The sequence below is a fragment of the Papilio machaon genome, chromosome 2 (genome assembly GCF_912999745.1).
Source record: "Papilio machaon chromosome 2, ilPapMach1.1, whole genome shotgun sequence".
NCBI classification, from domain to species: Eukaryota; Metazoa; Arthropoda; class Insecta; order Lepidoptera; family Papilionidae; genus Papilio; species Papilio machaon.
Window position 1 is genome coordinate 3,596,541 of NC_059987.1, and position 13,318 is coordinate 3,609,858.

The 13,318-nt window shown below is 32.5% G+C and overlaps 2 protein-coding genes across 3 annotated transcripts in view; both read left to right on the plus strand.

Moving 5' to 3' along the window:
* The first annotated feature begins 936 nt into the window (after nt 1-936).
* Nucleotides 937-5,482, plus strand: LOC106717625. The gene is made up of 4 exons (XM_014511512.2): nt 937-1,206; nt 2,104-2,299; nt 3,145-3,348; nt 5,172-5,482. The coding sequence occupies exons 1-4, from the start codon at nt 1,043-1,045 to the stop codon at nt 5,406-5,408; spliced, it is 801 nt and encodes a 266-aa protein (XP_014366998.2). The 5' UTR covers nt 937-1,042; the 3' UTR covers nt 5,409-5,482.
* A 1,280-nt stretch (nt 5,483-6,762) lies between these two features.
* Nucleotides 6,763-13,318, plus strand: part of LOC106717643 — a 43,110-nt gene continuing 36,554 nt past the window's right edge. For both annotated transcript variants that reach the window (XM_014511541.2, XM_014511542.2), the window contains exon 1: nt 6,763-7,103. The gene's annotated coding sequence lies outside the window, so the exon portion shown is untranslated. The remainder of the gene's footprint in view (nt 7,104-13,318) is intronic.

Here is a 13,318-nt window from a genome sequence, read left to right on the forward strand (position 1 = left end):
GAATATGTTTATTCTAAACTATCTTATAGTTTTCAGTTGATAACGTAGCAAAATATGTCCGTATATAAAATAAAAACAGATTAAAACCATTTAGCTAATTAAAAACAAAATCTGGTAGAGTTATGCAGACAAACAAAATGTTCATAATAACGATCCTAATTTGTCTAATAAATTAGAGACAATTACTACTTTCTATAAATGGAATGGAATGGAATAATAGCCGTTAATCCACACTATATTATAGTCTTTAAAATACACTAACAAATGCAGTATTTTGATGATTTGGCTACAAATTACGTACATCAAACCCGTAGATGCCCGGGATGCGTAGATGCGTTTGTCTATCATTGTTCAATAGGGAATTCGATTGGATGTAGAGAAAGTATCAATCTCACTCCTGCCAAATGTTTAATTATGTTCCCGATTCATGATTTCTGTTGTTAGACTGACTATGAATAATTAGCTGATTTGCTGAACTAAACTTATTCTTATGAATAGATTACTTGGATTGCAATACGGAAGGTTTGTATAAAAAGATTGATTGATGCTGAAACGTCAAACTTTCAGAAGTGAAACGTTAGTTGCAGCTATCAATATTAGTATTTTATTTCATTCATACTAAGGTAAGATTGGTTTAGCTATTTTTTAAATTAGAGAGAGCGGTTTACAATATTTGTTTTAGATATTTAGCACTGCATTTTTTCTGAAATAACAATGTGTATCTAATCAAAGAAAAACCTCATAGCGACAGCTGCTCGAATAAGTTTAAGTCTTACGAGTCTCGGTGTCAGTGTAGTGAAAATCTTGCAAATTAAATTGACACGTCGGATAGTAAGGAGAGCACGATGTGTTTGCTGAATCCATAACGCAGGCGCTCCCTTAGCGGTTAACTGGGACGGCTCGTTTCAAATTATTCAGTTTGGCTTCAGTCAACTGTGCACTCAGCACGGGTTTTGTGGAGACGTTTGAATAAATACGTTTAAATTGAAAGCGATAGTTTTCAAGTGACAAGTTTTTGTATATTAGACTGATAGGTGATATTATGGCTATAAAGGGTATACTTCCCATGACGTGTCACGCGCTGGTATGGGCTCTGGTCGTGGCGTTCGCGTTGTGGGCGACCGGCGCCGGCGCGGAGCCTGCGCGCTACGACTCCGCCACGCCGCATTCACCTGTCTACAATAAATACAAATATGCTCCACCGTAGTAAGTAACTTTGTCATTTATTTTAACAATGTAATATTTTTCTATATTTATCCAGAAGATATGTTTCAAAATGAATATTCAAACTAAAACGCAAAAAGTTTGGCATCATCGTAGTTACTATTCGTTCGTTCTACTGTTATTATCGATAAGATCGTTAAAAGAGTGATGACAGATGACAGTGAAAATAAAAAAAAGTCGAACTCAAAAATTATTATGACTGCTTTTGTTAAAATAAAATGCAAAATGCATTATTTCTTGTGCCTTTCAAATGTGTGATTTTACTTTTGTGTAGGTAGCGCCTGTGATAGGCTTTACTTTGTACTTGGTGCAATTTTTTTGCAATTTACAATATTCAGGCACATTATTTATGAGACAAAGTTTTAGGCCGCAATGGCTTCGTTTCATCTATAAATAGTTAGATTATACTGTAAGGCCTTATAGCTATACCAGTTTTAATAAAGTTTAGTAAACAATGCCACTTTTGTATACTCGTGGTATACAGCTTTGAAACGTTGAAATTAAGTTAACGCTCAATTAAATAATTTAATGACCATTTTTTTATTTACTTATAATATTTCTTCAGTGTAATTTTAAACAAACTTTATAATGAACCATCGATTATAAGCGCGTGTAATTCAGTTTATATTTTCTCAATTGTTTTAAATATTGTTCATTCAAAACGGTTTCTAACTACATTATATACTTACAACTATATTATTGTTGCTCCAAAATGCAGTACGTTGTCGTGTTTCTGTTGAATTTTTCATAGAACCAGTTCACAACCTGCTTATAAGTTTGGTGTGTATCTGACCTAACTTATGCGTAGAATATTTAACATTTATCAGGTTATCGTACTGGAGTTTGAAATGTATAATGTTTACATGTATCTATTTAAAGTTCCAGCTACAATAGTTATGAAAGAGAAGATGTAAGTTCTGCATCTCCCGACCCTGAGCCTTCAGGTTACAAGATAGCACCCTCTGAACTCATACTCTCGGGACTAAGGACCATTCTGGATGTGGTCAGAAACATGAATAAGAAGCGAATCGAGAGCAAATCTCTTCAGACTCCTGTTAATTCGACTGCAATTCAGGTAAGACTATGGTGACATCTAGTGATACATTGTTGCTTATTATGACGGTGGTGTATATTGCTACTAGTAGATATCGTTAAATAGTACTATTTAATTGATATTTAAAAGAATAAATCAAGCATCATTATTAATAAAGTAATCTATCTCTCTTTTATCTAAATTTTATCCAGATTCGTTCAAGCCGTTCTAAACTTGTGTGTTAACAAACATCTATCCAAAGTTTCGCATTTATTATTAACAAGCTATTACCCGCGACTCCGTCCGTACGGAATAAAAAAAACCATAATAAGTAGTTAGTTGTCAAAATTGTGAATGTATGGCAATTTATTTTTAGATTAGTTAAAAAATATTTATGTATTTATGTGTTGTATTGACACGTTGTGCCATGGAGATCGAATTAGGGACAATGGTACCGGTGCTTTGGAACTAGGTGACCGAGTGCGACGGTGCTAATTGCCTGTCGCCCATCGCTCGTCTCCCGCTGTGACCGCTCCCTTGTTTGAATAAACAATGATAACGCCAAAAAGAAAGTTTGGATGCGACATTAAGAAAACTAGTTCTAAAATCCCGTAATAGAATACTTTCCAACCTCGACTTAAAAGCCCAAACTAACAATTGTAAAAGACCTTGGAAAAAACACTTGAAGTCTTGAAATTTAAAGTAAAATACATTTATTATTTCTCATTGTAATTTGGTCAGAGATAGAGTAAATTTTAATATTATTTTAAACTTAGGCTTCAGTTCTTCATATCCATAGAACTAGGACTTTATACCTTTTCTGTTGTTTGCAATCATAGTACAACAAGAATTGACATCAATTATAATTCAAATGTTATTGTTTTTAGCTACGTCGCGCTAAGACATCAAATGAAACAGAGAGCGGACGCGGCTTCGAGGAATACTACGATGAGCATCACGAGCACGCCGAGTACCATGACATGACCACTACTGCGAAGCCGATGAAGCAGGGACGTTATACCGATCCCTGGGCAGGGTACTACGACTGGATCATCAACGAAGGATCGTTCAAGTTCTGGAGTGTTTTCCAGGTAAATAAACGTTTCTTTTCTGGGATTTAAATTTATACGTTATTTTTAAATGTTATTGCGTTGTAGAAGAAATGTTTTAAATATTAGTATACGATTACATATAGGAACTATTATAGTAGGGGAAAAACAACTGTAAAGGTATATTTCACGAATTTAAGCATCTCAGCATTAACCACATAAACCATCTGACCTTAGAAGCGTTGTAGCGTATCGTGGCAAATTGTTTATATAATTCCTTGTATAAAAAAACACTGATTACTTTGCCATTTGACAAAATGTACAAGCAGTGGATGTAACGACATTGACATAGTTGTATGACCGAAAGTGCCGTGGACGTATTCCTTAGGAAGTCGATCATTGTGAGACCTTACTCATGTCGCGTTTGTCCTTAAGATTAAAAAATATATTGTTCTCATAAATTTTTATGAGTACAAATTTATGTTAAAAATAGAGTATATAGTATAGAATATAGTACTATATTAATATGTATGTTGCAGTGTTGCAAACACGACAGTAAAAAATCATAAAGTATGGGCATTCTAATGAGCGATTTCAATTGTAAATTGTACAATATCATTAGATAATGTTTGACATTGAACCGTGGGGCGACAAATTAGTTATTGTCACTACAAAATGATACCTCTATTTTGGTATCAGGAGGAAATCTCAACAAATACACCCTGCTCCTGGGGGAACAGGGTTATGTAGGGGCTGGAGCCACGGGCGGGGGATCTCCGGTAGCACCGGTGTCTCACACAAAATGATACCTACAAATAATGACGATTTTTAGGAATAGCTGAATAACAAATGCAAGATAAGTTAGAATTTACATGTAGTGTGATTGTAGAAACTTGATATTCTATTAATTTTAACACCAACAATAACGTTATTTTCCGTTCCAACATTCGCATCGTGTGTTCGCGCGAAATAACATAACAGTATACCGCCATTGTTATGGAGTTCACCGGTCATAGGTACTTTTATTGTAAAAAGTTAGTATTTCTCCTACGTGGAAAACCGACATGGTTTACATATTAAAATGAAGTAAAGCTAGCTTGGTATCGGCCAAAGCATTTCCTATTATAAATATTTAACTACAAAATTACCTATGTTCATAATTCGTTACGTTAATTAGAACGTCATTCTTATCATAGTCCACGGTCATATTGTGCTTCTTCATTAAAATGTTTCCGGATTTTTTAATCATTTATTTACTGCCAATACTAAGTGAATATAATAAAGATTCATGCGGAACATCAGTATCAGAGTAACGTTCTTTTAATCAATTAGTGTATCAGAATAAGTAAACTCACGAACCGAAGAAAAAAAATAGATTTTTTTCTCTATCTAATTCGAGAAGACGTAACTATTTTCATATTTCATGTAAAGATATGAATAGAATTATTTTTTTAATTTTATTTTTTTCGGCACAAACAACTGTTGTATACTGTTTATTGTGTGACAAACTTGGTCTAATAATCTGAGTCCATATAAATGTTATTATTTAATTGACCTTGATTATTCATATCACAATAACCTTGCGAATACTAGTACGTACAACATACACGTGACACTCAAGTACAAGTTCATGTTGTGATGCAGCGCCAAGTACAATGTGCAAAACAGCTTATTAAAACCAATTGATTTTTATAATTAAATTATGATTGTTAAAATTATATTATTATTTATTTATACAATAAAAGTTATTTAGCCATGAAAATTATAGACAAAAATCTCAGGCCCAGTTCACAACATAGGCCAATTGCGGATTGCATCAAATTTTTTTCCTCCAACGTAAGTAATATGTAAATTGTATATTTCAGCTCTTCACTGCTGCCCTTCTTCTCTACGCATGCCTGTCTGCTATTTACTACGCAAAATTCAACCCTATCATACCGGACTACAGTTTGGAATACGACGATTACTTCCTCGAGCGTTCTGTGGGAAGAAAAGCCAGGAGTGTGGAACCTTCTGAACTCCCGTCAGGTCTTAGCTGGATGAACACTCAGACTTTCCAGTTTATTTTAGACGCTATTGCTACGCATTACGGTGACCAATAGCGAAACTTCAATTTTAGACAATTTTCAAGCGGGTGACAATATTTATAAGGCAACGACGTGAAATCGTTTAAATGAAAATGATGTTTGCAGCCTTGTTACCTTGTATTTATTAATGAAGTCTGATTTGACGAATTTTCTTGATGGTCAATAATAAGATTTCTTTAAATCGGATTTTAGGTAAATATTGTATTAAGCTAGTTTAATATATATTAAATAGAATAAGTTTTTTCATAGAAATAAACAGATGTGCTCAATTTTAGTTCCTAGATTACTTTTAGTGATTTAGCTTACAATAAATTAAGTCTAATTTTATAACATTGTGTCTCATTTCTTACACGCATTTGGTTTGTGCCGAGCATACGCTTTCGCAGGCAAACATTGGTAGTTTAAATATAGCTTAGGTAATAAAAACAAACAGAGAAATAAGGCACAAGCTTATATGATCTTACAAACGACTGCGGCAGTAAAAGCTTCGACAGGAAAGCTCTAAACGGTTCGGCGCAACATACACTGAACATTATACTAATAGTATGTTAAAAAATTTATTATTTTCTTATTAAAATATATACTATTACACAAAGCACTCTGTAATCAAATCGTGTGAATTCACAAGCAATTTATATGGACAATTTTTTAATTCAAATTATTTATCATCACTTTCTCTAGGCAATGTTAAGTTTAGATGTAAAATTGTTTTTTTTTTTCATATGGATTAATTTAACACCCTGTAAAGGAAAAACACCAGATTATATTAAGTAAAACAGTAATTAACAGAAAATATTAACATGGACTGTTATACAAACCATGGAGAAAGTTGATTTTTAATTTGCAGTGTGCACGGTGGTTTATTTCATATTACAGCTTGCAGGCGGCAGGCAGCGGGCGGCGGGCTTCCCGGGTTCGACGCCCGCTGCCTGCGCTCTCCGGCTAGGATATTCACAGGATGTCGCTGTTGTAACCGCACGGACTTACCCGCCTTCGCTAAATATGGTGCTACTCTAAATTATTGATTCTAAGTATAGACTATTTTTAGCGAAGTTTTACTGTAATAAATTATTTTACTATTTGAATTCACCACTTATATGTATTTTGAGTTTTGCTTTTTTTACTTTGTCTTAAAAGTTCGCTTTAGCTTGCGTAATTTTTTTTGTGTCTTAGGATTTCACTAAAATTATTTTATTGGTAACTAATAATATTATTCAAAAAGTATTGTATTTTAAAATAATAATATTTAAAACAGCATAATCCATAATTCGACTGTGACAGTTAAGATGTCAGCCTTTTCGGCGGTAAGCCACAGAACAATTTCGTTTTGCGGTTTGCTGCCCATTGCCCGTAGCCTGCATTCGTCACGACTTGGCGATGTATAGGGGCTTAACGCTATTACGTCAGGGAGCGTCCGATTAGTTCAGATAAGTTACCATGAGATGGCCTCTCGTCTGTGGTCGGGTTGGCGTTAGTTCAACGTTCAAGTGCAATGCGCCGGCACATCGCAGGAGTCAGTGTCGGTGCGAGGTTGCGCCGTCGCCACACACGAGCTCCCCCGCGGCCTACATTTTAAATTTGTCGTTCGACTAACTGAATGCGATCTAGCACACAAATTGTTGTTTAAGAAAGAAACATTGTGACTAAGTGTAAGTGTGTTTTTGAACCGTTAAATGTTGATCGCCGTTATTTGTTGGATATTCTTTTAAGGTAAATTATTTATTTGTTTTATAAGTCCTATGAGTTGTTATTTATCGGCTGAAGGAATCGATACATTTATCAGTCTAGTTTTGTATTAGGATTAATTAATATTATTTATCATGTTCGCCACAATTCTATACGTGTTTTTGTCGATTTCTTATAGGAAATATTATGGAAATCTTAGCCTACAAATGAACGGTAAACTACTTAACAATAAGATTGCCTCCAACGTGCAATTGTAATTTCTCCGTATAAAAGACATCAACGGGAGAGTCTATTTAGCAAGTTTAAGTTTGGCTGAACTTTGTTCTATTAATTATAATGCTTTGAAAATAGACTAGTTCTTTTAAAAAGTATAAATTTTGAAATGTGTATTATTCATCTGATATAACATTAAGTAATAAGATACGTACATATTATGTACTTGTTACAAAGTATAAGATATGATCGACAAAGTTGTTTCAATAGGTACAAAGAATTCCATTGTTCATCTCTGAGTATTTTTATAATGATATTCATATAACCTAAAGTGTTTGGTGGTACATGAACATAGTGTCGGTGGTCTTACAATTGTCAGATGACATTTCCATATCGATACATCTTCATTGACAGTTTTGATGCTTACGTTTTTGGTAACTTCTCGTATTATCCTGAAATGATATACAATTATTTTAAAATATTTAATTTGCCTATTTTTTTAAGTACAAACAAATTTCTAATTAATTTATGACTTAATTTTAGCGAAAGCGTACAATAAACTAGTACATAAATAATAATACAAGTTAGTTGTTAGCATGTTAAGTATAGATACTTTGATAACCAACAAATGAGTTTAATGACAATGATATATCAGAAAAGTTAGACCTAAGTGAACACTACATAGCATAGCAAAGTCGTAAAAGTTTCACTATCAACCTGAATATGTCATTGTATTTATCATACAAATCATACAAAGAAATAAGTGGAACAAACACAAGAAAGAAACATGAATTAATGTTACATTAAAAATATAAATAAAAAGGATGGTAAGGGAATGTGGATTTGATGGAGGAGGAAATGCATAGGAAGATTAAATATCCTTTTTTTGTGCGTCTCCTCCTTCGTCGATTGAGGGTAGGCAATGCATCTGCAATTGCGAATGTCTATGTGCAGCATTCATTTCGCCATTTCGGTAAATTCCTGTGGCCGCGTGCTCGTTTGCCACCTTGTAATGTAAAAAAAAAGTGTATTTAGTTCAAACAGTATTTTTTTTTAATACAAATTAGAATATATTTGTTAATACAATTTTTAAAAATAGACATGATGATAATTGATACAGTTAACATCGCTTAAATAATTTGCATAAAATCAAATTTTTATACTTTTATATCGATTATTTTTATTTATAAATACACTGTTATATGCAAAATATTTTTGTCACACTATTAATATAATAGTTCCGTTATAGTAAATGAATAAAATTATAGAGTCCTGATTACATACACAATCTTAAAGCAATAACTGGCTTGGTAGGCTCCACTGCTATAAAGTTGTGGACTTCTTATCACCTTAACTTAAAAACTATATAAAGCATTCTATATCCTCTCTAAAATAAATGCAAGTAGTACTTGTTTGTTCGATATTTAATCTTACTATTATTATATAATAAATGCGAAAGTTTAGATGGATGGATGTTTGTTGGAAGGTATTTCCGGAAAGTATTAATGGATCTTGATGAAATTTGGCACACATGTAAAACATAGTCTGGAAGATCACATAGGCTACTAAGTTTTTTTTTTATCTACACGAACGTTGTCGCCAGTGACAGCTGGTTCTACATAACGTACAATCAACGTTCGTAACGTACCAAAAAAGCAACGCATTTTTTATTTACATACACAACATGTATCGACATGTTGCTAGATTTAATGCTTGTTTAACGTACATATAGTTAATTCAATTAATAGATCATATACATATTATATAAAGTTTGATTAAGATAAATTGTAACTGTGGATTTCGTTATGTTTTTACAGTACATGTATAGGCGTGTTAAACCGATGCCAACATACGACATTTGAATTGCATATCCCGAGGACAAGTTTTATTCAAGTCCGTTAAGTCGTCGGAACGTGTTTGTGACACTAACAAATATTTAATATACATGTCGTTGAATAACGGGACTCTTTGAACATCGATTCATAGCAAAAGATAGGATAAAGACATATTTTAATACTATTAACTTCAATATTTTATATATAACGCATAACTTTAATTCCAACTGTCAAAGCAGTTAAGGAACGTGAGATACTGAAAACCTCATTTTAATATAATGTAAGCCTACAGCTCTCTTTATGTTGTTGTTATCAAGTGATTTATACGATATACGACAGTACGATTCCTAGGCAAAACACTTTTATTAATAACTTTTGTGTAAAGATTTATACATAAGCAAAAAATTTGGAGCTTTATCATGAGCGAACAACGAAATTTTTAATATTGTACAATTTATTGAATTTAATATAAGAAGAAATCGATATTTTCTTACAATTTCTTATAATAGAATGAGTTTAGTTTAAGGCGACTTACTCGAAGGAACGACTTTCTAATTTGATATCAGGATGGGCTCCGTTGACCGGTTCTACGATTGGACACATCAATCTTTATAGTTTTGAATCTGTGTACTCAACATCATTTATTCATCAGCATTTTTTTTATTTGCATTCATAATATTCGTGGATAGATTTTTACTTGATAATTCTACCGAAATTTACAGAATTGTTTTGTTTTCATATTTTAATGTCCCCATTCTTATATTTATTTCCTCATAATTTCTATTTAGAGCGAATCACAGATAAGTCTATTGATGACATTGCACTGTATTACTATATATATTAACTTAGAATTCGATTACCGCTTGTGCATACTAGATTACATATCAAAAATTCTGACGTAAAATATTTAAAATCTTGTAACAACGATAGCGCTTACGAAAGACTTTAAACTGCGATTTATGGTTGACCATCTATTGTAACTGTTCTTGAGCGGGCAGAACAACGAGACCGATCCGAATCCACTTAAATGCTGCTTAACTTACTGTTATGTTGCGAAAGTGGTAAAGGTGCGGCGAGATCGTAAAAGTTGAAATAACATACGACATTTTTTGGTATTACACATAAAGACAATGGTGTTTATAGCATCGATTGTCCTTATTATATTTGGTATTTTCATTTGTACCACTTCCAAAGCATTTAGGTACTGTGGTAGTGTTACTTACTACACTTACCGTTAGCTTCTGAGATCATAATTTCTGTATAAAATATATCGTTATTTTTCAAAATAAAGATAACAATATGTATAATACGGAGATTTTCGTTTCAGAAACCTACGGTTAGTATAGATTTCTCACACTAAATTGCTAATGATTTGAAATGCAACACATAGTTCTGCTTTAAAATAATTCTACATATTCAGCTTTAAAAATATAATTTTGTGCTAAGCATTTAATGATACATTTTTAAAAGTGCTAGTTACATTCAAGTGTCTCAAAAAAAAATCAGAAGATAGTTCTCGAATACATACACTGTTATCTATTCAATGCTAATACGGAACCGTTCTTTGGATAACAATAAGAGGCGACACGCGATTTTGTTTATTTATATAATGTTCTATCGTCTGCATTGTAAGTTGTAACCAATTACGTAATAATGATTAAGCAGCTTTACAGTTAGCAATTAAATTGGTTTCAAATATTATGCGATTTTTTAAAATTTTATAGCTTATTGTCGGTAGAATAATACTATTTTTGGGTGCAAATGTTTATGTATTTGTAACATATAATTGTCAAAAAAGTGATATATTAACAGCAATTTAAATTGTAAGCAACTCCTTCATGTAACCATGAGTTGTCACAAAACACCTGTACAGAACATATCTTAGTCTTTTTAATAAGCATGATAGGAATGGCAATAATAATATTTTTACGTCTGCTTAGATAGTGGAAACACACAGTAAGAATGTCCAACTGGAGTAAAATGTATTCTTGGAAGTAATAGTAATCTAATATTCGACCTTAACATTGGTTTTTGCTTAAATGTCATTGAACTTGTCGCATCGCAGTGAACAATACCGCATGAATCGTGACTGCGGCAAAGCTCTCGTTGTATTTCATACTACTACGTCTACATTAACCGCCGAAATCAATTTTCGAACTCGAACCATTTTTGCTTATATCCAGAATCATTTATTTACGTTTTCAATCAATTTAGTTAACTTTTAACCAATAGCAATTGAAACTCAATAATGTATTGTTTAATGCAATCGAATAGGTAGTTACTAAAAAAAAATCCGATCGATCTGAAGTTAAAATAGTTTTTTTTTTAATGAAACAAATATTTTTAATACTTTAATAGATTAAGAACATTATCAAATAGTGCAAAATGCTTTAAAAATGCGAAGTGACTTAATAAAATAAAAAACATAAATTAAATATATACAAAGATATTGGTAATTGAGCATAAAAATGATGTGTTCATTACACGGTGTTATTGTAATACTTAGTTAAGTAATCGTTCAGAGCGAATGACTGTGACGTCATCACGAAGGTTACGATGCTTCGGAAGCCAGTGACTAGGTAAGGACGCCCGGTGCCTCGTGACACGGTGCAGTAATCAACAAGGCAGGAAACATGTACGTCTGAAAAAAAAATCTATGTTTTGTCTAAAGCGATGCGCTGTCGGTACAGTCACGCGCAGTACTCGTATATGCTAAATTTATTATAGTTAAAAATAACCTTGTTTTTCCACTGCCTCTACATGTTTCCCACAGGTAACAATGTAATTCCATCCTTCTTTGAAAAACAGGAATAAAAATATGTTTTAGTTAGGCCTTTCGGCAGTTTCGGCGGTTTGTGATTTTTTTATATCATAATTCCAAACCTTATCTTATTATTTATATAGTGTTCATATATTTAAACAAAACCATATGTGATTATTAATAATAAAAAAGGGTTTACAGTAAATAAAGTGACGGTATGTAAAACTTATTTAAAATAGATTTGTCACTATCGTTAACATAAGCTCGCGGATACCGTACTCGTCCTAAATCCGGAAAATTCGTGTTAACTCACCCACATTCCACGCATTCATACATATAAAGTTCTCACTTGAATATTTAGATTCGACCCTGACCCACAATATTCTATAAACGAGTATATTGCTAAAGGAAATAATGTATGCAAATGACATATGTGAGAAGCTCAAATAGGTAAAGTTCATTGCACCGAATTAAATGTCAAGTTACGTGAAATATTAACACTGGTCGTTCTATATCACTGGATAATTATTCTTAAATTACTAAACTGTCTATGTATAATCACAAATGTCATATTTTTTATATAATATCATATATCAACAGGTTGCCTACACCTACAGGTCCTTGTTGGATTAAACCTGAATGTTATGTAAGGTTAAATTTTACTCCTTTCCTATTCTATGTACAGTCGGCACAATAGGTTTTCGTCTTCCATATCAATCTCACATTCGTCATTCAATTCTTGATTTTGTTTGCACTTTAATAACCGTCATATATTAGTTTTCATGTTATTGTAAACTAGCTGTCGCCTGCGACTGCGTCCGTTCGGAATTGAAAAAAAAAACGTAATGCCTATGTGTTCTTCCAGACTATGTAAAAAATTAATATCTGTGCCAAATTTCATTAAGATCAGTTGAGCCGTTTAACATCCATCCATCCATCTATAATCTATCTCATTTATAATATTAGTAATAGTAAGATAAATTAAATAGTCTGATTTTTATCAAAATTTAAAATTAAATGAAAACAGAAAAAAGGTAGTTGTATAATTATTTAATATTGAATCGGTTCCGGTGCTAACGAGGTAATTGAAAAGGTGACATTGACATTAGGATCATGCGTCGTTCCATTCCTCCGCTACAGTTCGTTGAACTTGGATATCATTTTGTTTGATATATCAAACTGTCATCAGTCATACATCAATCGTCTTGTGTAAGAAAATAAGTGCGATATTTTGAAATTGATTCTTGTATGAAGTTTAATGAGTGCGACTTTTTAAACACAGAATTAAAAATACCCATAAGACCCCAACACACACATTTAATTAACGGTGGTAAGTACGTTGTTTTTTTTATGCCGAAAAACAATTTATTGGCTGTTTATTTCCATGATTTATAAGTAGGTTTAATTAAAGTTTCTGTCGATCTCGTATC

Excerpts from the sequence above, each read along its gene's own strand:
- LOC106717625 (XM_014511512.2), top strand. The coding sequence starts at position 1,043 with ATGGCTATAAAGGGTATACTTCCCATGACGTGTCACGCGCTGGTATGG. Across the intron at positions 1,207-2,103 it reads TACAAATATGCTCCACCGTA|TTCCAGCTACAATAGTTATG; the intron begins GTAAGTAACTTT and ends ATCTATTTAAAG. Across the intron at positions 2,300-3,144 it reads TTAATTCGACTGCAATTCAG|CTACGTCGCGCTAAGACATC; the intron begins GTAAGACTATGG and ends TATTGTTTTTAG.